Source organism: Netta rufina (genome assembly GCF_964035555.1).
Source record: "Netta rufina genome assembly, chromosome: 1".
NCBI lineage: Eukaryota > Metazoa > Chordata > Aves > Anseriformes > Anatidae > Netta > Netta rufina.
This window is the reverse complement of record NC_140123.1, coordinates 168,928,432-168,954,033: the sequence shown is the minus strand read 5'-3', so window position 1 is coordinate 168,954,033 and position 25,602 is coordinate 168,928,432. Positions and strand designations below refer to the sequence as shown.

The 25,602-nt window shown below is 39.9% G+C and overlaps 2 protein-coding genes across 3 annotated transcripts in view; both read right to left on the bottom strand.

Annotated features, from left to right (window-relative positions):
* The window catches only part of PTPRB (protein tyrosine phosphatase receptor type B), a gene marked incomplete at its 3' end in the record, with an annotated part of 62,658 nt that extends 58,671 nt beyond the window's left edge, over nt 1-3,987 (bottom strand). The window contains exons 1-2 of one of the 2 annotated variants that reach the window (XM_084302957.1): nt 3,900-3,987; nt 2,210-2,602 (exon numbers count right to left, since the gene is read on the bottom strand). In XM_084302957.1, the coding sequence (XP_084159083.1) occupies nt 2,210-2,602; nt 3,900-3,954 (448 nt within the window). In that variant the 5' untranslated portion in view covers nt 3,955-3,987. The remainder of the gene's footprint in view (nt 1-2,209; nt 2,603-3,899) is intronic. The other variant, XM_084302956.1, reaches the window with a different exon arrangement.
* Nucleotides 3,988-5,800: 1,813 nt separating this feature from the next.
* The window catches only part of PTPRR (protein tyrosine phosphatase receptor type R), a gene marked incomplete at its 3' end in the record, with an annotated part of 141,724 nt that continues 121,922 nt past the window's right edge, over nt 5,801-25,602 (bottom strand). The window contains exons 10-14 of the mRNA XM_084302340.1: nt 23,730-23,867; nt 17,253-17,363; nt 15,883-16,040; nt 11,879-11,992; nt 5,801-5,894 (exon numbers count right to left, since the gene is read on the bottom strand). Of these exons, the coding sequence (XP_084158466.1) occupies nt 5,801-5,894; nt 11,879-11,992; nt 15,883-16,040; nt 17,253-17,363; nt 23,730-23,867 (615 nt within the window). The remainder of the gene's footprint in view (nt 5,895-11,878; nt 11,993-15,882; nt 16,041-17,252; nt 17,364-23,729; nt 23,868-25,602) is intronic.

Sequence of the window (25,602 nt, the reverse complement as noted above, 5' to 3'; positions counted from 1 at the left end):
ACGTGTAAACTGATCGTGATTTCTACAGAGTCATTTAGGTCAGGATTGTAGCAAAAACTATATACCCAAACACATCTCAGACGTCTGTTTTGAAATCCAAATCCAAGCCCAGACTTTACCCAAGCTCAGAAAACTCACGCTTTGCAATTGAAGTAGCTCCAGTACAAAAACGTAGTTGCAGATGTTGGGTTTGGAGCTTGTACTTAATCTGAGCTGATAAGGTGTTTGGGATGTAATTCAGTAAGTTATTCCTTTGTGAAAATATTTCTACTTTTTTTATGAGTACTATGAAAACAACAAGGGTAAATTATAATAAAATATGGTGTTACTCAGGAATAGAAAAACATACAGCCATTTCAGCTCCAAAGACTTAGCTCAGTTTTTTACTATCTTATCTAAATATAGACCAAATATGTTATTTTAGGCTGATCCACAGCAGCTTTCACTGAAATTAGACAGATATGTTTGGAAGACTAATTTTAAGAATTCAACATTGAAATTTTTGATACTCATATGACCATTAAGACCAGCACTGTTGGCATTTTTTTTTCTTGTAGTACTTATCCTTATTATTTTAAAAAATGCAGCTCTTTGCACTACTTCTGTGCTATATGAGCTTCTTCTTACATACCTAGAGTTCTTAGTTAGGTACTGTGGATCATAATGTATTGTTGATTTCTCAGCTTCCCAGAGCTGTCCAAAAGGAGATAACTGATACAATGAGACTCTGAAAGTTGAACAACAGGCTTCCTTACGGGGAGAATTTCAGGAAAATTAAGGTAAATTCATTAAAGAACTGTGCACGGTAAATAGATGAGAAGGTGTTTTGATACTACATGACAATTTTCTAACTCAGTTCTCATTGGTGTTAAATTGCTCCTCCTCTGAGGATGAGTAAGAACAGGATGCAAGGTTTTAAATGTTAGCTACGCTTTACCCAGCTATCTACAGAAATTAATAGTGCCTGGGTCTTCATGGTGTCTTTGAGTAAGCAAGCCATTCTTACCCTGTAATCAGGACTTCAAATGATTTTGCATTTTTAATCTCTAAAATGTATGGGAGGGCTGGGATGGCATCTTGGCCAATTTTCCATCCCCTGATTCTGCAAGCTGTCCTTTTGGACCTCCACTCGGGTGAGTAGCCTTGCTGTTGTGAGCAGATTTCTACAAGTGCAAATTGGGTGAAAAAATTGATATCCAGCCTTACAAGGAATGGGAGGATCAGCTGTCAGTCATGCCTCAAGATTCTCAGGTTAGAAAGAACAAGCAATTTGTTTCAAACATTCTGAAAACTTGGCCATGTACAAAAGTAGTGGATCACGAAACATTTTTGAAATCCTGTAAAGACAAGAATAAATGGTGCATTTCCCAGTAAAACACTTAGCTGGGCAGGTTGCTCTTATTTACCCTGAAGAACAGCTTAAAAGTGTGCAAGTAGAATATCAAAAGGATGAAATGGTCAGAATGAAGGATTGACAAGAGGACATCAAGGAAAACATTATTAAGTAATATTCAAACCATTCTACCTTCCCTTTTGATGTGGATATGTAAACATAAAACTTCACAGGTCCAGAAGGATGTGCACAGACCCATTCATATCAAAGCGTTATTGCAAGAATTTCTGAGATTTTTGATTTAGTTCATTATTTTCAGGATTTTGAGTGTTCTTACATCTAAAGGCAGATTGACACTGTGTAAACGCATGAATGTGTAAGCCATATGGCTCTTCTAATCATGGATTAATGATTCTTCTAATCATGATTTGGGTTAATCAAAGCAATAATTGTATTTGATTTTCAGATGTCTTCTTGCTCTTGAAAGATTGAATATGCATTTGGATGATAAAATGAATGGGGAGGAGAAGGACTTGTACACATCCATATTTAAAAAACTATTAGGAATTATAACCCACATTTCTGTTTAAAAATGTAAAAGGAAATGACATAAAATAGTGAGCTGAGATTGCACATAAGCCACTTTGATCCAAAGATTGGGAGTAGAGAAGAGGAGGGACATCCTGAAAATGCAAAATGGCTTTACAAAACACACCAATTGTCAGCTGTTTCTTTTGTTCTCTAAAAGCATTTTTGACTATGAAAAATGCTTTTCCATATGAATAAAACAACATAGTTTGTAACATTTGATTAAATATAAAAGAGACATTTTTGCTACCAAAACTTCCAGGATACTTCCTCGAAGGCATAGCTCACCTTGCTTTGAGCACAGGTTTACATAGACAGGTTTTCCCATCTCTCTGGCTTCAAGCTGCATCCACGTATGAAGATATTTCTTACTCTGCTTGGCCATTACCTTCTGACCTTGCTTTGTGAGAAAGAGTGAGCTGTTGGCCACCTTCAGGAGCCCGTCCTCCTCGTGGCAAGTCCACCTGACTGCCTGGGAGCAATCAACGATGATGCTGCGAGACGACAGCGCGGAGCGCGTGGAGATGCTCAGGCACTGGCCAGATTTCACGTGGAGGAGCCTGTCGTCGGCCATCCACTGCCACTGCTGGTTGGGGCTGGTCATACTGCACTTTTCCATAATGACTCCTTTCTTTTCTGAAAGACACTGCTGTTTCTGCACATGGATAATCAGAAAGCCCTCTGGAAGAGGAAAATCCCAGAGAAACACAATAGATTACACATGGTTATTTAACAAAAAGCAAATTCTTGATGATTTTAAATATGTCAGCGAATAAAGCTCTCTTCCCACTTTCTACATGTTGAACTTTTCATGAACTTTCCTTGTGCTGACCCTCTTTAAAAGAACACCAAACATGCAACCCGCATGATGCAAACACTGTTTCATGGTAATGTAAAGAGTGAGGATGCAAAAAGCAAACTGTTGTGACAAAGCTCACCTTGACCTTCATTATATGTAAAAATGAAAAAAAAACAACACACACACACACAGAAAAACAACCACCAAAACCTGTATATAAAATAAATCCAAGAACTTCTAACTTTAAATACCAGTTCTAAATATTTCACTTCCTCTGCTTGAAAGCATATAGACATCTACAAAAGCTCTCAAGTCCTTTTCTTTTCCAGTTTTATGGCACAGTCTTTTTACAATCTAATTTACTGCCTGCGAATTGTTTATTAAAACTCAGTGTTAGTGAAGAAAACATATAAAAGGACATTCCCAGATCTGTGTCTCTCAGTGCCCGTGCCTTACAAGAATGGAGGCTCTTTACTGATAGGAAGTGCATCTCTTACAGGATTTACTCCAATGTCTCTGGCTGTTACTTCTGTGACCGCCCTGATTCACACCAGATCAGCTCTTTGTGCCACCATACTTTAAAAACATACAACAAATGCTTAAATGAGCAGAACTACAACTCATTCATCAAAAAGCCCCGAGGTTACCGATACAAAACCCATACGTGTCACAGAGCGCAGAACTGGATGTTTCAAAGGCAGCCCCTCTGCCCCATTTTTCTCTTTTTATAATGTTTTGCTCAAACATTTCCAGCCTCATTAGTTACAAGGTGATAAAACCAATTCCTATTTCCCTCGGTTGGGGTTTTTCACCCCTCTGTTTTAACAGTTACAGCTAGTTTCTAACTACGCATCACAGAAAGCTCCTGCCTCTGGAGTTTTCACAAAGTAGGACAAAAAATAGGAGTTTCCCTTTCAAAGAGCTTGTCCCAAAGCTCAACCCCCGGATTGTCTAGCATGAGATCTTCTTAAAAAAAATAAGAGTTATATCCAGCATAGAAAAAGACAGTTTATTTTCCTGTGGAAAGAAATCTAAACAGAACAGGCTACGTTGGCCCTGCCCCCCGTTCCTTTTGTATGGACTCAACCGAAGAAGTGACTTGGATTTTGTAAGTCACCGGCTGCCCCGGAGGGGCAGAAAGACCAATGCAGTGGAGGGGAGGTGGGGAGAGACACTTACCTGAGGACATCAAGGCAAAACAGGTAAAAACCAGGACGTGAATTAAAGAATCCATTTTCCCTCTAGCAACTCCCCACGCTTCTCTTAAAAAAAAAACACCTCAGATAAGTGAAGCGAAGGCTAGGAAGGAAATGTGCCTTCACAGGGGGAAAAAGTCAGTGACGAGCACTTCCTTCTATTCAATTGTTTTGGGGAGTTTTGCACCACTTCGTTGTTTCATATGATTCTTCAGAATTTACTAGTTGCTTTATTTTGGAAAAATACAAATACGTGGGGCACTAGAAGAGATGGCGATGAATCTGTTTAGACTAAAAGTCCAAAGAAAAGGGATTGTACTTTTGTGTAATGTGTTGCCTGTGAAATTATGAGTCCACAGGTGACCTGGATGGTATTGAATAGGTATATACTGTATTATCCAGGGAATGCATACACATTTCTTTTGATATGTAATCAACAAACTCCTGATAATGATATTTGTAGCTCCACAAGTCCTAAAAGCCAAGAAGACAGGGGGAGGAGGAGGGGAAGAGGAGGAGGCAGAGCTCTGAGGTCTGTACTGGGTCTTATACAAACTCCCCTGAGGACCCAGTGATGCTGATGTTGCCTTCAGCAGGTGATCCGCTTCGCTCAGTGTCAGTAGGAGCTTGCCTGTGTCATCTGGATTGAGTCTCCAGTGGTCTGAAGCCTTGGGGGATCTAACCAAATTGTACTGGTCTGTTTTGGGGGTACAAGAGTGTGTGCCGCATTACTCAAAGCAAAAATAGAGACTGCAGTAAGTATTTTATATCAAGTGTAATTTATTAGCAGTATGAAGCAAAGTCAAAATCACTGCATTAAAAACTCATTATACCCTGTGAACAGACCTCCCAGTGCTATAAGTCATAATGCCAACTTTGAATTTCTCTTAAAAGCAAATTCTTACTGAGCAGTAAGGAAACAGTCATAGCAGCATTTTCTTTTTTGTATAACCTGTCGTGGAACAGTCCATACCACTAAAGGCATCTATCTCACATTGAAAGAGATAGAGCAGATAAACAAGATAAGCAAAAAATCCCATATTAATAAAAGACAGACAAATATTTAAAATCCTTACCATTTAATATATGCTACAAAGTTTCTTTCAAAAGTAAAGTGACTTACACAATTTACAAATACACTGGATTTGGGTCTGTAGCAGAAGCATGTTCTAAGACAATCAACAGTATAGGGTAAATACGTACACACTGAATAACAGACATTGTGCTCTGCAACTGCTCTGTAAGACCTACAGTAAATACACATTTAATAGTTAATAGTATGAAGAACATATATTTCCATATAAAATATTGACTGCTTTTGAATATTTTCAAAAACAAGACTTTTATCTCATCTTCTTTTTCAATTTTTTTTTAAATCCATAATTGAACACTTGCAATTTTAGCAGCAAGAATATTATGTGGCCAAGAAACAAGCTCACCACATAATCAGTAATAGCACTTTACAGTACAGTTGACAGTCCATTCACAAGACAGTTTGCAAACGCTAAAGCATTTATACACTTGAGAAACATTTCTTCTGCAGAAGTTCCAATGTCCAGCTGACTCCAGCAGTAGCACATACATACATTCCATACGGCAGATACCAGTATTACAGAATTAACCCACCTTTAGATATATACGTGAAATCCATGTGTAGTTTCAGCATGGTACCTTCTTTATAAATCATTTTTGGGAAGCTCACAATACATTCATATACATTAAGGGTCCAGCAATCTTTATACTCTTGCCAAACTGTCCACAATCCTTCAGAAGTTGGCTTCAAAGCCATTCTTCCCACTGCAGTAAACTTCTTGAAGAAGCTGCTGGTAGGTAATGAAATAAATTACCTCAGGAGACTGACATTCGGTTTTACCCTCTTTGTCTTCACTGGACAGCTTCTGCAGAAAGTCTGCTTTCATACAGACTCAGTGCATGGTGCACAAATTCGTACTGTTCACTGGTCTGAACCATTCCACCCCTGGAAAGGAAACACAGCAGAGTGAAATCTTATTTCTTACAAATGCAACAACCTCCTGTCCATGCCAGTCCCATCTCCACCTGATAACGCAAGGACTTTCCTCAATGTTTGACTTAGAGTTTGCTTGAGTAAGTGGGAGATTTGCCTGAGCAGAAGTACATTCTTCATGCCTTACATGTACAGCATGAACTATTGGTCCCAATACCATCAGAGTAAGAACTACAGAGAAGAAACACCTGGAACGGTTTGCATTGTTAAAACCTACATTTCAAATTCAACACATTCATAGAGAGATTCATTCAGACATTTGGGCAAGGAGGACCAGGCACAAGGAACCATCATTACCATTGATGGAGCAAGGCAATATTCGGAATCTGGCCTTTCTCTTTTGTCCTTTACTAAAAATGTAACCTTCGTTGACCCTCAGATTGCCTGTACAGAGAACAGCTCTTCCTGTCCTCTTTCTAACGCCTACAATGCATCCTGTCTGAACAGCAGCCACCTAAGAAATTTTACAGCAGTGACTCATTTTAGCACCAACAATACAGCAGAGTTTAACTTGACCATAAAAAGGACTAGTAACAGCCAGACTGGGTTAGATGCCTACATTTAATACATTCAACCGATTACAATCCCTTTTTCAGGTCAAACTGTGAGGATCAAGTCCCACATGTCCAGTGCCAACTGCAATGAGGTAGGAAGGGGATGATGTCCTACAGGAGGTAGGCATGATATTTACTATGAGTGTTACCATTCAGCTCTAAAATTGAACAGAGCCTCATTCTGACAGCACTAATGTCTTTCAGATCTCACTTCTCATCGAATGAAGGCCTAGGTTTACTTAATTCCACTTTCTCTCACCTGCCAGTGTAGTCAAAGCAACAAGCTCATCCTCAGCTTACCCTGGAGCAGCTACTTATCTTTGTGGGGATGAATGGACTTAGAAGGAAGGATGACATTAAGATGCGTATTGTGTCTGGCATAAGCTAAACCTTCACTACTGCAATGAAATTCAGAGGGGGATTTGGATCCAGAGCGATGTAAAAGCCAGGCAGCTTACAGCAGGTCTGACAGACTCCCATGCGATCGCTTTCAGGGGTAGCAGCAACAAAATGATCTACCAATACAGAGCTGTGTGAAGAACGGCAACACTGCCTCAACAGATGCTGTTCTTTATTATTAGAGAAGTTCACCGACAACCATAAGGCCCTTTTACTTTCCCCAGTACTGCCTCTCCGCTTTGCCAACAAAGACATCCACACATTCATAACCCCTGGCTGCCTGCAGCCGCTCTCCTCTGCACTCGTCTCTTGCTTGGAGATCCAGTGAGCGTCTAAAGGTGCTGGGGGGGCTTTGTTCTGGTCCTCCGTGCTGCCTGGCCTCCTTCCTTCCTGCTCCCTGCTGCGTCCTGCCTGGCCCACGCAGCCCCTTCCCAGCCGCTCTCACTCCGTGTCCCCCAGCACACTCTCGGGGAGCAGTTCCCTGGCTTCGATCCGCTGTGAGGAGGGGTGGAGGAGGAGAGGCGTCCAGGGAGCAGCACGTGGCAGGACGGGAAGGTTAAAACCAGCCTGGCTGCACTAGGCTGCTGGTGGAGGTGACCCTCGCACCTACCTCTGTTGAGCTGCAGTAACACAAGATCCCTGAGAAAGCACATAAAAGCCTGGCTGGGGTCGAGCCTAGCACTACTGCATTTGCCCCAAGAAAAAATGAGGTGTTGTGGTGCTCCTAAACCCCGTGTGGGCAGAGTAGTGCAGATCCCTGTCAGCTGAGGGGGCACTCAGGTCTTGGAGGGTCAGACAACTTGTCAGTGCTCACACGTGGGATCCTCCCCTTTGCTCTTGTGTAGAGCCCACACCTAACATCAAGGAATTGTCTGTGATCCTAAAACACCGCTTTTAGGAAGAGTGTTTCAGGAGGAAATCTGCTCAGGGAGGGAGGTTTCCTCTCGCGTGTCCCCAGTGCCCAGGAGGGATGGACCCGCAGCTGTGGCACCTCCGGGCCTGCAGCCTTCGTTCTCTGCCAGGCCTTGCTTCAGGCTCCTCCGTGAGCTGCTGGGCTCGCTGCTTCTTTGGGGTTTCAAAAGGAACAAACCCCGGTGCTCAGAGGGTTTGGGGACTATATCCAGGTCTGCCTGCACAGCCGTGGTGCAGGGGCTTGTTCCCTGCCCTCTGGCTTGCTGCTCGTGCAGCTGGATGCAGTCCGCTCCACAATGAATGTGATGCGGCGTTTGGAATTTTTTTTTTTCTAACCTGAAGCAATTAGTCAAAACACTTAAACAATGAATTGACGCACACTGGAAACTCTTTTCATCCTGTCTGGAGAGCCAAAAGCGAAGTTATTGGACGTCATTCCAAGAATGTGCCTTTAAGGTTAAGAATGTGCAAAGTTTCTCGATATCACAGTAAACCTTGAAGATGCCTCACATCAAACGTTTCCTGTTTCTGTTGTAAAACATAAAAAATGAAGTGGAAAAAAAATAAAGTTGAGCAGATTTGAGGGTCTGTCTTTCTATGAAGCCACACAGAGCACGGCTATTTCTTCAACATGGGTCAAGATTTTGAGTGGACGGTCCATTTCCTCATGTTAGCTCAGCACAGACGACTGCTGCCAGATCCTTTCACCCCTTAACAAACTCATAATTTATATTGAGCTGCTAAGAGGAACCCAGCACCTGAGCATACTGCAATTGGGAGCAGCTCTCTCCCACACCATTCCCTGTTGGAGCTCTATTTCCAACTCTGTTTCCAGAGGGTCTTCATAGGCAGTTAAATAATCCATTTTTCAGCACAGCTCTTTACCACTATCTCTAATTTATCTGTATGCTTGTTTGGTTCTCACAGATTGCAGTCTGAGCACTCCGTTTTCTCTTTTTGTGAGGGCAATCTGATATACAAAGAATAAGTTGCAGCCTGCTACTGGCCAGCTTCCTGAGGATGAAAGCCTCATCCCTGTTCCTGCTCTGCTCCCGTTGGCCACACTTGCAACTGAAATGCAACTCATCTATGGCCACAGCCAGCTTTTGCAGTCATATCTAGTGGGATGCCAGCTTCAAGCCACTTGTAGTGACCTTATCTCACACACCACCAGCTGATATCCCCATGTCAGGACTGGCTCACCAGGAGAAGTTAATCTCGTGGAGCTCTGTGTGTGTTACAGTGGCACTCAGCTACTTTATGAACCTGCAGTCTGGCTGGGCTGGCAGTGGCTGCTAAGCTCTGCTTTAGCAATCCTTGCTAGAAACTAACTGCCAGGTGAGCAAGAGCCATCCTGCAATATGGCCAACGGGAAAAAGGAAAGAAAAAAGAGTATCTGGTGTACTGAGTTTTGCCCAGAAAAATGCCTTCAAAAATTAGAACACAAATGTACTTTTTGTCTCAGGCAATGCCTGAGAACATGTAGAGTTCAGGAGCCCTCACCAAGATCTCTGGAGTCTATTTAAATAATCTGAAACTTGAAAAAATATCAAAACGCACAAACCACAAGACTTAGATTTTATTACAAGCTTTGTGTCACTGACATCGGTGTGCTGAATGTTTATATTTAGGTCAGATTTCCATTCTTTTTCCAAGGTAATCCAGGATCATACTACATATAAGAAAGTTCATTAGCCAGATATACTTAACCAAACTGTGTTGTCAGTAATAATGCTGAAAATCTGGAACATTTTTCCTGTGGTTGAAATAATAATAAAATATTTGAAATAGAAACTGATGTAGCTGAGAACAGAGTTTGCCCTCACTTCTCTACAATTAAGCATAAGAGCAATGAGAAAAAAAGGTTGACTTTAATAGAAATACTAAAATGGGGAAGAACACTACAGGCCTTTTTAAAACAAGATGAATAGATAATCAGGATGGAGCACTGGAAACGTGGAGTTGATAATTTAAAACAGAGTAAGCATTTTTTCCCTCAGCTCTTCCATCTTTTTCTGCTGCTGTGATTTTCAGGTCAGGAACTCCCCTTGGAGAATTCTGCCCTCCAAGTGGCTCATGCTGCCCTGTAAGGATCACGTTACATTCTCCACTCTGATGAAGGTGTGTGGGAGGGGAAGGGCAGGGGAGGTGATGCATAAACACAGAAAGCGATAAGGATTCTGGTCCTTTTGCAGTTTGTGGCTCCAGTACCTTTCAGAATGCTTCAAAACACAAAAATCCTGTATTATCCCTTTGACCTGATCTCTTTTTCAGCATTTGCACCCCTTATGGCTCGTTTCCATGTAAAGAGGAAAAGTGTGTCAGAAACAGTTAATATTCTTGGAAGGAGATTATATAACCTGGTACCTACAGCAAGACTCTGCTGTTCTTGGTGCAACCCTGTTTGTTTACCTTATACAAAATCCTGTTTCTGTAAGCAGAATAAGAAGTAGAAGTCCAACCAAACCAGCAGCTTGCACTGTACACAATACCCACATCCTCCTTTCCAACACAAATCTTTCTTCAGCCATGGTTTTACAAAACAAAGCATTCTGCAACAATGTTGGCTTACAGCGTTCCTGCTTCCAAGCCCTGCTCCCAAGCTGTGAATTCAATCAGGGAATTGATCTGACTTAAGAAAACTCTGCAGCAAATGCCTTGCTGTTTTTTTAAGCTGGGCTGGTCTGCCAACCCGATTCAAAAGGAGCTCCAGCACAGCTAAGGAAGTAGCAGCAGCATCAGACTTGGTACCCTCTGCTGTGAACTACACACTGAGTCAGCCTGGATGTCCCTGTCAATCCAGGCTCAAAGACGATCCTTGCCTCCAGATTGCCCCGTGTCTCTTCTGACCTAACGGGATGCTGCAGTCAGCAGAAAGCTCCAGGAGGGAAAAAGAGGAGCACCAAACGCCCAGCAACCACAGGATTGTTATCTCAGGAGAACTTCATTCAGTAGAATGTCACCCAGTCACCCGGAAAACAATATTCCTTAATCAGGATCTAAATATGAAAGTAATTTTGACTACTCAGCTAATGCTGTCATGCCAGTCAGCAAAAGCGATGGCAGCCACTCCATGTAAAGCAGCATTCAGCTGTGAAGTGGTTTTCAGAGTCATTACTGAAGAGTAAACCAGTCTCAGTCTGGCTCCTCTCCTTGTTAGGACATGGACTATGCTGGGCAGATGGGTTATGTTTCTTTCCCCCATTCTCTGGTATCTGGATGACATAAGTACCCTTCTTTGTGCTTCAGAGAATGCCCCATGCTGATGTAACCCACAACTTGATGTTACAGCAGCTACAGGCTCACTTTCAGTTAACAACAGCAATGTAGGGTAGTCAATTCACGTGGGAGACTCCAATCACTGCACGCTTCTTTCAGCTCTGAAACCACTTTTGAGACACAGGCATCATCATGAAGTAGAACAAAAACATATCTTAAAAAAATATATGGAAAAAAAAAATCCCCACTCTTCTGCCAGGATGGGAAAGGCAGATGCTGTGTTTCTCCTGCTAGAGATGACTGGGGGACTAACGTCTACACTACCTGTGTCCCTTCTCATGGCCTACATACAGAAGGCAGGTCCCTGCTCTAGGTGTTAGTGATGTAACCTCCTTGTACTGTTAACAGCAGCTGGAATTTGGGTCCTGAAAGACCTCAAGTATAAACAAAAATAACTCTTTGCATATGTCTAGAAAGCGTAGAGTAGCCTACACAAACGCTTTCTGTGTTGGACTAGTTCAGCTGCTGATGGTGCATGTAGGAAAATTTCCTTTGCAATCAGCAGAAGGAGAAGCAGGTCAGCTGGAGCCACGAGAAAATCTAGCACAGTTACTCGCAATTATTATGTCATCTAGTATGCACGTTAGATGTTTAGCAACCTGAATATTTAATTTTGATGCCTATCAGACTTTTCTGAAGACCTTGACTCATGCATATTTATTATAATTTCGTAACAGATTTCAGATATTGTATCAGCTACAAGACACTTTCTGCAAAGACGTAGAAGACTTCAGGTGTTACTTTAAAGAAATTCATGTTATCTGATTGATTTTTGGTTCTTCTGGAACTCACCTGTCCACTCGTAGCTGGCAGACAATGCTCAATGCATCTACAACTCCTTCTTCCTTCAGTTGCTGACAACCAATGGCTGTGGCAATAAAACAACCAGTTCTTCCTATACCAGCACTGAAAAGAAGGCAAAATTTAATAGGTGAATGGAGCTCACAGATCAAAGGAGTTAATTCGAAAACACTAAAAATACAAAGCAGGAAATTTTAGAACCAACAGTTTCTAGGTTTGTGACTAGTAAGGGTGACTTCTCAGCTCTCTTTTGTAGGTAGAAATAAAAGGGTGCAGTTCCTGCAGTCTAGCTGTTGTGAGCAATTTGTGAGGCTTACATGTTTCCAGTTTGCACAAAAGTGTGTGGTTAATAAAACAACAATCTCTGTTAGCACCACAAAGTCCAAATACTCCCTAGCACAAAGCAAACAAGTGATGGAGATATGTGCTAAGCTGGGGGAAAAGCCCACCTAAAGGCAAAACTCAATGGGGCTCTATGTTTGAAGCCCTTGAAGGATAGAGGGGTTTTGTTAACTGTGCCTCTAACCACAAAGGTAAAAGGACCAAGAATCGTGCAGATGAAGTTAATGCCCTTTCCTGTGATTCTGCAGGAGGGAGAAGGATTTGATACTGTAACTTCAGCTTTTCATGATTCCTGCTTGGAAACAGCCATTTTGGCATTATCTTTACACCCTGAGCTTCCAGCACTTTTGACAATCTCTGCCTGACTCTGTTTCTTGCTTAAGTAATGTGGAATTCAGTACAGCTCTTCCTTGTCTTGTTACATGCCAGGAAAATGTGAGGAAAATAGTTAAAACATGGAGTCGGGGTCCAGGTCTCTGTTTGGCTTGACTTTAGAAGAAATACTTAGCCATTAGACCTTGCTTTCTTCACCTTTGCAATGGGTAAGAGTGCTACCTGCTTCATAAAAGCACTACAAGAGTTATTGAAACTAAAGCCAGGAAGAATGTGTTGAGTGTCCCAGATGAGAGCTTGATATGAGTGCAAAGTGTTACCAGGAGTATGTCCAGTTGCTACAGCTGAAAAAAATCACAACCTACTCACCACAGAATGAAAGATAGGAGTGCTTTTGGGATTAAAAAGCAAGCCCACTCCTTCCAAAGTGAGTATTTCCAAGAGGACTCAGCAGTATTAAATATACGAGTATGTCTGAGCCAACCATGAGGGGATAATAAGAGGTAAAACTGGCAGTGTAAGAAAAGGTCAAGTAAACTGAAGAGTGTGAGCTGATAGCTTGGCAGTGTCACACAGGACATCAATATCTATGGGATAGATGTATCCAAAAGGAGGGAAGAGTTTATACAGGGATCTGCAAGTATCTATCATTGGATGCATACCCCCATTCTCTTCCTCAAATATCCTGAAATCCCTGAAAATGGGACTAAGAAGTTTAAACAATTCAGATGTAACCAAACTTGGCTATAATGAAGGGTTATTTCTTCCCTGCATTTTTTTTTGTGTGTGTGTGTGTGTGGATTAAGTGTTCTTGGACAAGTCCTTAATATGTATTAGACAAAAGCTAGGATTTTCTAATGTATTTTCTTCCTCAGCTCAAGCATGCAGGTCCTATCTTATTACACAGCATTATTTCAGACAGTGCAAGATAAAAACAACACAGTTCTTCACTTGCCTTACATTTCTTTTCTGGGATATCCAGAAATCTGGAGATCTACTTACTTTGAAGTGTTTTCTGGCACCCAAACATGTAATGCTACAATATATATTTCTATTTTTCCCCTCTTTTTCAGGATTTAAGGTGTAGTAGCTCATTCATAATGGTCAGCTAATTGGGAGTGTAGACTGCTGAGTTTCTGGGATTAAGAGATGTAGGCAGTATGCTTTTTATAGAACATGTTTATGCTAGTGAGGAAGGAAAAGTAAAATTTTCCAGCAATAACAGTGTCAAATTTCTGAGCATGACTTTTTTTTTTTTTTTTTCATTTAAGTGATGAAGTTTCTCATTTAAGAAACTCATACAAGTCCTCCAAAATTACTGCGTCTTCTGGGAAGTAGAATATTGCATTGTGGGCCAGATTCTTGGTCAGCTTTGTTTCACTAAGTGGGGCTAAATTAGTTTTACATTTGCGGAATATAATTCTGTGTGTCTAATTCTCCTTTATTCAATCAATTTAAAGAAGAAAAATCCTTCTATGTCTGAAATCTATCAATTAACACATATTTGGTCCCAAAGTACTAAGTTGCCATCAAACCCAAACTTATTCTGAGGTATTAAATGTACATGTAAAGGACAGATTAAGGAGATATTTTCCATCTTTGCCACATGCTTTAAATGAGCAATGCGAGAGAGGAAGCTTATACACCTTTCCAGCGAATATCACTATAAAGACTCTTAAGGACTTAAAACTTTCTTCCTTTGAAAGTCTACTTCCTTGGTATGTGGAGAATCAGATCTGCTGATTTCAAGGACCAAAAACAAGTGCTTATTATTTTTCCATGTGTTTGCAGAACAGGAACTGCTTTGCTGAAATGAGTAAAGTCCTCCTTATATCCTAAGTCCTGAATGGACTCCTCACTAAAGTGTGTAAGACAGCAGCCTGTGCTGATAGACTACGAGAAGACACACATAAAAAAATGATATATATATATATATATATATATATTTACTTCTTATAATTCCAAATCTTAAGAGATTATTAAAGCCCTTCTATTTCAGATTAAGGATCATGCTTGAGCATGCCCTGTAATGCTTCTCTGGAAATAACTGAGAATTGTGCATTTGTACATGGTCTGATTTTAAAAGTGTGCACATGATCTGTAAGACCTGGATGACATCACTGGCAGCTCATATTAAAAGGGAAGAAACTATGTGATGAGAAAATGCAGTATGAGTGAGTTTATCCACGCTGTAGACCATTGTGTAGTGAGTGTATAGATAGGTGAGTTGTCGCAGAAGAACTAGTAATTTTAATCCTGGGTCTAGGCCTTCAATCATGAATAATTATAGACCTTGCTGTCACATTGCTCACATCAGAAAGACACTTTCTTCCTCTGAAAACCTTAATTACTGAAGATCCTCACTAGAAAAATGGGAACCTCAATGGCCATCCATGGATTTGTGGATTGTTTAGGATAACTACAATTCCTGACAAAAACAGCTGCATAAAATTTATGAAATTTCTACTCATCACATTCTAGTTTTGCAAAACGATGTGTGATTCAGATATGGCTTCCATTCCTCTAACTCCAAAATATGGAGTTAAAAAAGAAGTGGCTCCAGATGAAAAGATCTGGTTTTGATGTGCTTCTAGAAAAAAAATAAAAATAGTACTATACCAATTGTAAAAGATGTATGAGACAAAGCAAGTAAAGAAACATTAATTCCTTTTTTTTTTTTTTTTTTTCTGTTTTGCTTCACCTACTTTTTTTCACCAATATATAAATTCAGTCCAACTTCCGACAACTTAATTTGCAACAGGGGGCAATGAATCAACATCAAACAATAAAAGGGTGTGATGTACTTAGAGTGATTACAAGGACATTCATTGCAAATTGTGTTCATTTTAATTTGTGTTAATAACACTCTGCTCTTGAGTGTCAAACCAACTGCCTTTGTGAAAATGTTCACAAATTTTAGTACCGATGTGTTCTGGTCTGCAAATTTGTACCTGATGTCTGCTGCTTACAACATTTTAGTCTACAAGTCACGGGGCACTGCATCTGACTTAGGTATGTAATAATGCAACAAGATAAAAAAGAAAGCAAATCATGAACAAGAAACAGAAGCAAAAACATCTTTCCAGCTGGTCTTTCAAACAGAGAGCTCATTAGCAGAAATGGAGAATGTCTTGGAAAAGATTTGCTAGAAACGAGGAAATTGTCTGCAAAAATCAAATCCTCAGATAGGAGCTGAAAAAGGCAATTAGCATGAAGAAGACCTAGGGAATTTTTCTCTTCCCCAAATATGCTCTTTGCTTGGGAGGACTGTTTGATGTGATTTTCTGTGACAGTTGTTTAAGAAAAGGGTTGCAAATTACCTGCAGTGCACGACGACGGGCCCTCGGCCGGGTGATTCCAGCCTGTCCTCTTCTACGTCCAGCATCAGCTGCAGCAGTGGCTGGGCGCTGTCAGGGGTTTTGTGGTCTGGCCAGGACGTGTACCAGTAGTGCTTCACGCTCTGGGATTGACTTCCTTGCTGGACATAACATCAAGGTTTTATATGCACACTTGTGGTGAACAATTCTTTTTATTTTTCTCGGTGTTATGGTAAAAAGGCAGTAAACATTTTAAGAGAGATTTAACAATTTGGTTTTATTGGACTGAGGGGATACATTTGAGGGGAACAGACATGCTTCCAGGGACACCTTTGAAATAAGGATTTCTGCACCTGGAAACTTGCCTGTTTTTCCAGCCATGTAAGCCATGCTCTGTCCATCTAACTATGGACTTGCTGTCTGTGTTGTCAGGAGGTAATTGTCAGAGGTCTGTGTTAGGTCAGCAGTAGAGTTAAAAGAGAGCACCTGGATTTGGGCTCCTTAATCTCTCTAAATTATTAAATATTTCTGCTACCTTTCAAGGACATTATCATAAGGGTCATACACTAAAATTAAAAGAGTATTTAAGTTAAAGGTGCCAAAGAACTGCACTTCTATGTTAATGAAATATCCCAGTTTGTGCAGCTGTTCTCTCCAACAGAAGCTGCTACCACTTATTTCAGCAAGGCAAGAGGGTAATTATAGGCTGTGGTCATCTGCACACTTCTAACCTGGACAATATGGCTTCTACCCACTTCTCACTGCCTCTTCTGAACCAAATCACCCCAAATCAACCAAAGTTTCCCAGTCCGTTGTTTATCGTAAAGTTTTGTCAGGAAGAGCAGATGTTGGAGTCCCATAGCATATAAGCCCAATGTGGGGAGTAACTAACAAGAGGAGCATCTGCCTTATTTCGGACAGTTAATGCTTAGTCAAGAACCTTGAAAGCATGAAATTTTCCTTATGCACTCGTTATATTTTTACATTCTCAAATAGGCTATAAATGCACTCAATGCATAACACAGACAGCTTATCTTTTTTCTGAATCATGCTGTGCTAGTTCTTTCATTAAATAAAATCCCTTTACATCATCTTGGCAATGCTAAAAGGGCCTCCAAGCAAATATAATTCAAAAGAGTGAAATTTGCATTCTTTTTGAAGCCTTTTTTTTTTTTTTTTATTGCCAGAATGATATAAAACAGCAATATGATGTGTTCCACAGCTTTGGTCTCAATTATACCTTTCAGCTGTGAGCTTCACAGCTCAGTTACTCCTCTTGTAAAAATTTATGCCCTTTAAAAAACATTTTAACTTCATTTAACATTGAAAACATAAAACATTAGGAACAATGCTTCTCAGATGCAGACTGTTACCTTTATTGTAAGTTGACGGACAGTATAGTTCTCACATTCTTGCACACTGTTAACAAGGACTTCGACCTTCCCATAGATTCCTCTTTTTTCTGGCCAATAGAGCACACATTTCTAGAAAGCAAACATCAATCTCATCAGGAAACTGGACTCTGAAGCCTCATTAAGATCTAAATTTTACACATTTTTATTTTTTTTTTGTCTCATAAGTACAGATGAATTCAGCCAAGGTTATTGATGTTAGAAGCATTGTTATTGATGATAGAAGCATTCCTAATAAGATATTGTAGGCTTCTTATTGAATGACTTGGGCCTGATTTTCAGGATCTGAATTTCTAAATATGAATCTCTACCACTGAAATCTTTGAACAACTGTTTTTATTTTTAAAGGCTCGGTGAAGTTAAATTAAAGGAACTATTTTACAGATTCAAAACTTCCAGATGATTTTTTTTTCTAGAACATTATTTCACAGAGTTAAATCCGGAAGACTTATAAGGTGTACTCTTTCTACATGGGACTTCCTTCTAAGCAAGAGATTTAGAACTTGTCCTGTCCTCAAAAGGCTTTTTGTCCTGTTTACTCTCCTGAACCACAATAAAACAAACCATGCAAATGTGCCCTTAGGTCTTACTGAATTCAATGGGACTTAATGTGCATATTAAAGTGTTTTGCAGAATCATGGCCTAAGTTGTCTATTATATTAACATTATACAATGAACGATCTTGCTACAGTTACACTAAATTATATCCAGAATTCTTAAAGACTCAGTAGTATTACACTATTTTGGTGACATATCTGACGAGAGTCTACTGAAAAGGAGATGAAGAAATAGTAGTTATAGATTTAACTGTCATTTTTTTCCCCTGCAAGTTTCTTTATTTTCGGATCAACTGCAATTTCATGTTCATTTCCATTAAAGTATTTCTATACCTGAAAGCAAACATCCCTGTTATAAAAGTACTTCTCTAAAATAGATGCTTATTACCTCAAAAGTATAAGGTGTGTGAGCCACATTTTCTGAAATAATGCTAGCCAATCTGAATCATTCATTGAATTGAAAAAAAATAGTAATCTAAAGAAAGCAGCACAAAGGTAAAAAAATGCACTGAGAGAACAGACAGTCCCACAAGAATAGGAAACCCCAAAAGGACTTGTTTGCATTTCCTCAAACACACTTGCTGAAGAAACTCATATATATTTAGACAGTAGCCTAAATATACATAAAAACAAAGCAAAGCAAATATGCACAGCAAAACAAAACAATCACTTTAATATCATTAATTGCTGTAAAACATAGCTTCCAGAAAATCCTGCTAAAAATGAGGCAAAAAACCCACCACCAGTAGTGTTCAAATTAAATGCCACAGTAAAATGCAAGGCTTTACCTCCAGGTGTGATCTTTAAGCTGCTACTCAACCCACTGGCTGATTGAACTGAATGCAAACATCCCTGCTCTATAAATACTCTTCTAAAAATAGATGCTCATTACCTTCAGAGTGAAAGGTGTACAAAAGCCACATTTTCTGAAATAATGCTGGCCAATCTGACTGGTTTCGTTCAAATGCTGTCTTTTGGAGAGTTATTTGAGCATCTTAAATTCGCTGTCTCCCCGAAGACACCAAGAATGGCAATAAAATACTCAGAAATTTGTATGAAAAAAAAAGTGTTCACCAGTTCCACAGTCAACCCATGTGACACATACAGCTATTATCATCTGCAAGATCTGCAATTCATGCCCCTCCCTGGGAGTGTAGTTTTCAGTGCTAATATGGGAAAAAAATCTAAATACACAATTGTACCCTGACAATCAACAATAGTGCAGTCAACCCCTGAGACTTCTTGATAAATGAAAGTATGCTGTGCATACTACAAAACCTTCAGGCAGTCCATACAAGTGTTTTTCTTGACTCTTTCCCAGAACTGTAATTGGCAGCTTGTGCTGGGTGGACAATGAAACGGGGCTGTCCATTAAAATAACTTTCATTAAACAGCCCATCTACATTTAGTAAGATACAATGGATTATTTTTAACCCAGTCTCCATGCGTCTTTTAAATATTCTATTTGTTACTGCTTTGACAGCCTTGAAAATAGAGCTGGGATCAGCTGTTTTCAGGCACTTCTAAGAAGACAGATATTTGGGGAAATTAAAATGTTTTTGAAAGTTTATTGTAATAAAGGGATAAAGGTGAAGGTGGGAGGGATAAAGATATCAGATGTACAGAAGATAATATAGAAATCCCAGCAGTACCACCACCAACAAAAAGATTAAATGGCCTCAAGCTGTTACTTGAACCTAAAAGGAAATTCCACTGGTCTCAGGTCAGTATATTTTAGACCCGCTCAAAAGCCAAACACAGTGGTTAAGAAGGTTGCTATCTAGCCTCGTGTCTGTAATTAGTAACAGCTTATCACCTACTGTATATACTAGAGAAAAGGAAGAATTCACTTGTTCTTATCATGATCTAGTCCCCACTTTTCATGTTCGTCCTCTTCCTTGCTGTTCTCTCAGGCCTCTTTGTTTCCCTTTGAGCACATTCATTTACTACAGCACTTTCTAACTAGGTCACAGATTTTGTGAACTTGGGGTTGAATCCTCTATGTAGTCAGCAAACACGTAACAGCTATGAGCAGGATATTTTAAAAGATGCTTAAGCTAGAAAAAAATTAAAATAAAATCCCAGCCACATTGCATGACAGTCGAAAGCCTGGGAGGCTTCTTACTTCTTGTAGAAAATCTCATCTTCCAACCATCTTTCAAATTCCTCCTCAGGATGCATTTGCACGGAGTAGCTCCCTGATGGTGCCCTCAACTAATGATTTGTATTTCTGATCTGTTTTTGTTTTTTTTTTTTTTTTTTTCAAAAAACAAAAACATAATTTCCTGGCCTGAACAGGAAGTTCATACAACAAACAGCATCTCACATGACTTTTAATTTATTTTGTCCTTTTTCCTTCCCTCTGTGACAGGGTTGTAGGCTTAGGTTCCCCCTGTCCCATGTCCTATCTCCTTGCATCCCACCCCTGTTGGGTGCTGGGCTTGACGTGGCAGCTCCGGAGGTGGGTCTCCGTAACTGGATGGGATCTGACCCTGCCTCAGACCAGGGCTGGCACCTGCTATTTGCCACCATCCGTGAGATGAGCATCGGTTTTGTGACTTGCCAGAAAGTGCTTCTGTTGCAGTCTAGTTTCCTCAGATAATTCTGCTGAATGGAGAAAGGATTTCTCAGCTGACTGGTTATTTACATGCTTTACTTTCTCCAGATTTGAACCCTCTGAACAAAGGTGTTTTAACAATCCCCAAATATGTGTGAAGGTACTTGTGTTCAGCTTCATTTCTTTTCCTGTTTATTTTTCCATATAGCTATGCCAATAACTTTATACATTAACTGACCCAATAACCAGCCAAACACACAACATTAATGAATAATTATAGCAAAGCTTCAGTTCCAGAATCCCTTTTTACTCCTGCCCTCTATTGACTGCCACTTCTAACTCAAGCATAAGAGTTATACTTTAGGAGGGCTTGCAGGATTTGCATTTATATACAAAAATCCTCAAAGTTACGACCAGATCTTCTCAAGTTTTATAACCCTGAGACATCTCTACAGTGGCAATAATGAGTGATCTTCAAAGAGCCTTATTAAGGTAATATTTCTGATTTCCAAGATCTACTTTGCTATGATTAGAGTGCCTATAGACTGAGGGAAAAAATGTTGCATAAAAAGTGATATGAGGTTTTAATAACAAGTTAACAAGATTGTCCTAGATAATGACTGACAACAAGATTTCCATTACCTGAGTAGAATAAACATGCATTGTTTCATGCATCTCTTAGTGCTAGCTCTTTCTTCTTGCAGAATGGTGCACAGTAGTTTTTATTTATGCTTCCCAAAATATGTTTCTTGATTAACAGGTAGAAGTTCCTTTGCTGTGCACTCTCCTTGGCCAGGTAGATTTCTAATCTGTTCAGACACTGTTCAGTTTTCAGTAAAAGTTTTACAGACTGTTTAAAATACTCACTGCAGACATAATTTCTTTAGCATTATTCTTGCTCACTAATCAATCTCAATTTTTTCATCAGACATCAAAATGAAGAAGAATCTAAACAAAAAGTTCATGTTCCATGTTTTCTCACATGGCTGAAATGAATATTTTACTCAGTATTCTACTTTCACATTATATTTTCATCCATCTTTCAGAAATTCCTGCTACATTGAGTCTTAACTGTTTTTCACCTCATGAAAGGAACTAACTCCACAGAAACCTGTGTGTATAATCATTTCACACAATTTCCTTTCCTTTTGCAAATTCATGACATCTGTATATTCAACTAGGGAATTGATGTCCCAGATAACTTTACTCATGCTAAATTAATTTATTGTTGAGCTTATTATTTTTCATGTGTCTGCTATTTCAGAGCTCCCTGCCCATAAAATACTTCATACATTCTAGTACAATACAGTTGAAAGGGAGGTTGGTGAATGTTACACCAATTGAGGAAAGAGACCTATACGCGTGAATCAGGTATGGGAATTTGCTTGTGCACGTGGATAAGTACATGAGCATGCTTTCAAATATGAAGGCATTTGTATGCATGAATATTACCAACGTACCTCCCAGAAAATGACAGAAATACAGCAGACCACAGAGAAGAAAAAATATCAAGCACTATTATGCTAATTAACTTCTGTTATTGCCTTCCTCATACACCTCAAATACTTTAAAGTTGAATTAATATTCTTGAGCACAGCCGTTAGCCAGGCTGTTTTCTTTTCAAGAGCAAGCAAGGCTCCAGGACAAATGTGCTAATGGTGGGAGAGTTCCTAAGGTTTCTAGACAGGGCAGGACAGCTTGTGCAGACACAGCCTCTCTATATAGCCTGGGAACTACTTGAGATTCTCCACCCTTTCTATTAGGAGGAAATTACCACCGCCAGGCCACAACAATGCGGATAAACACCAGAGCTGAGGGACTGCGTAACTCAGGTAAACACAGGGCTTCCTGACACGTTGGAAACCACTGGGCACTTCTTTCAAGTCATTCTTCTTGTACAGTGTCAGATGTGAGTGTTTAAACAGGCAGTATTTCCTCAGTGAAATATTTATTCTTTTGGACAATTGGGTTGTAGTAGCTTTCCTACAATTTCAGGATTAATCCTTTTAACCTAGGCTTCTGGACGCTGGATTGAACAGTCTAGTTCAAAATGGCACCTGGTTTGGAAATATGTCTTGGGATATTTTCCAGCACTGACCTGTATTTTGCATACACTTTTCTTAAAATCCACTGGATGTTAAAGCCACTTCATACTAGAAGGCCAAAGTCATGGTGACAAAGAGCCAAGCATTGGTCAAGTGCAGCAGGAAGGAAGAGTGTGTTGACTAAGTCCACCTTTAAATGGGGCAGTAAGTTTGCACCATGGAAATGCATCCAGGATCTTGGTCCCCTGACCACTGAGACTGGGAAATTTACCTGAATAAATTCTGTTTCTCTGTCACCACATTCAACTGACTCTGAAGTGCAGGGAGGTGAGTGGAGCAGGGGCAACATGGCCTTGGTGCTTACCAGACAAGGTGCTGAGATGTGGTTGAGGCACCTACCTGGAGTTGGGAAGAGCTCCTTCATCTATCAGTTTGGACACAAGAAAGAAGTCAAACTCCTTTAAATCTGTCTTTCTTTTGTCCAAAAACCCTTTAAACCACTTCTGTAACATTCAAGCTTCCAAAACAGAGCTTTCTATTGGCCTGCTGCACAGGAGAGTGTTTTTTGTTCTTAATGTCTGACAGCAAAGCACAGACTCTGGCACTATCAAGGAAAGCAAGGTAAAAATTTATATAAATACTAGATAAAGCTATTAAAGATGTAGTTGGGAAGCAATCCAACTACACAGAATACATAACAGGAGCTAGACGGCCATTAGCAATTAAAATGCTATTGTCACCTGAACTTGGTACTAAGGAAAAGAGCTATGTGTTTCCATCCTGGCTAAGTCTCTCCATAGTATTGGCATTTGGGAGCCCCAGCTCTATCTCTGGGATGATCTAGATGATCTGTTGTACCTGGAAGGGTTTCAAAAACTGCTATTACAGCAAAGTACAAACTTCAACCATGTCAGGAAACCTCTAATCATAACGCTACCCATTTACACATCTATTTTTTACATAACAGAAAGTAACAAGCAAGAATTGCAGAGGTGACCACCAGATAAATTAGGTGTTTCTTAATAAATAATGAAACAAACAGCACAGATCTAGAAAAAGGAATTTCTTTTTGTCTTTTTTTTTTTTTTAAAACATGTCTATTTTGATGGCTACGCAACTGGAACTGGTGTGTTTGGGTACCCTAACATTGCTTTTCACATTACTAGTTACAAGAGTACTAAAGAGCTGGTTATCTGCTGTTTTACTTCCATATCTGCTAAGTTTCTTTCTGCAGAATGCAGCCATTGCAATAATTTCTTGGTCTGGCTAGTTGTCATACCTCATTTTTTTCTTTCAGCTTTGTGATCATAACAATGACAGGGCTATCTTCTTGCCAAACCATCTGCCAGAAATCATTCACAGTATTAATCATGGGTCCCTGCGTTGCGATGAAAGCCTTCTCTTTACCTCCGTATCCCTGGTTTAGAAACAGACACAAAAGCATTTACTTTAAATTCATGTGGTTGACCAAAACTGCAGGTGAATGTCCTAAAAGAGCAAAATGAAGAATCTGGAACTGAAAAAAAAAAAAAATAAAAGAAGAAGAAGAAGAAGAAAAAATTATTTGAATTGAAAACAATTATGAGTAACAGTAGAGCAGATCAGAAATTTTTCAGTAGAACAGTTTTTCCTCTGAGAATTACTGATTCAATGAACTGAAATGATCCTGGGCATACATCAGTCCCTCTCAAATTTCTCTGCTTACTTGGCTTCTTCTAGCTTACCCTGTTTACAATGTAGTTTATGGTCAAGAAGCCAGATAAAAAAAAAATGAGAACAATAAAACTGTTTCTATGAAGATTTATGACAGGAAAAAAAAAAAAAAAAGATTTAAAATACATGAATGCTTGTGAAGGCAAGGACTCTGAATCTTTGCTAACGGAGAAGCAACTTTAAGAGACCTTATATGAGGGACAGCATCAGTACAGGGAGTCCTGAGACACAAGGCAAAGAAAGGTTGGGTAAACAGTAAAGAATCAGAAGGGAGGGAAAGGCAGGAAGAAATGGGAAAAACATGAGACTGCCTTCTTATTTTTCAAGTGAAAAAGAGAACTTGGGAGTTTGTGCACTGACAGGGATCCCAACAGCAGTGCAGATCAGGAGAGCCTAGCAATGTGGGATGGGAATGACTGCAGAGCAGTTGGAGGTGGTGTGGGGGTCCCTAACCACAGCAGTTTCTTTTGGGTGCCTTTCTCCCTGGCTGAGCTCTTCTGCTCTGTTATCCATTGTATGGACTAACAGGATAGATCCTCAGCTGGTACAAACAGTCCTCTCTCTGCTGACCAATTTGCCTGAATGTACTGTCAGAGATCAGTGTGTCAGGACCCCAGTGAGCTTAATGATTTAATTTCATCACTGACACCACTACCAGTGGCAGCAGCAGGAGAAATCACAGTATTTTGGCATGTGGGGTGGTGGCAGAGGGCAGGGAGATCCCAGAGGACTCAAAGCGTGGCCTGGCTGATGGAAGAGTCGTGCTGTTGCTCTCGAAAGAGAACTGCTCTGCTCAGTGACATGATGATGTCTTTCATTCAAAACACTGACAGTACAGAATGTAACGTGAGGCAGCATAAGAGGTGTGAGGGATGTGTCCGTATATATTCATGTACTGTTACTTAAATAAGCAATATCATCGTTGAGCTCAGGGGCTGTAATTTCAGTTGCAGAAATACATTTATTCCAGCTGAGGATCCAGCACATAACTAATCAAAACATTTAATTTTGCAGGAAAGGACTATACTCCTAAAACACTATTGAAGTAGTTTCTTAGTATTCTATGCAGCATACATTGTGCCAGGATTTTAAGAAGACTCTATGTGTGTCATTGAGGATTACTGTGTAGCTGACACTTAGAAATAATACTATCCAACAGGGTTCATACTGGTAAAGCGCTTGCACCATGTAACCACGCAATATAGGGAGTAAACAGGTGAATAAATGTGCATGCTGGTGCCCATGTGTATATTTAATACATCTGTTTATGCTCCTTTGCAAAAGTTGTTACAATATCCATTTAATTACTTAACCGGTGATTTCAGGACTATCAATTCACATAGTTATGTATGAAAAAAACCACATCAGTACTGAAGATGTTGGTACGTAACATGACTGCCATGAGCAACTGTAGAGCCTATATTGCTATTGACTCTGAT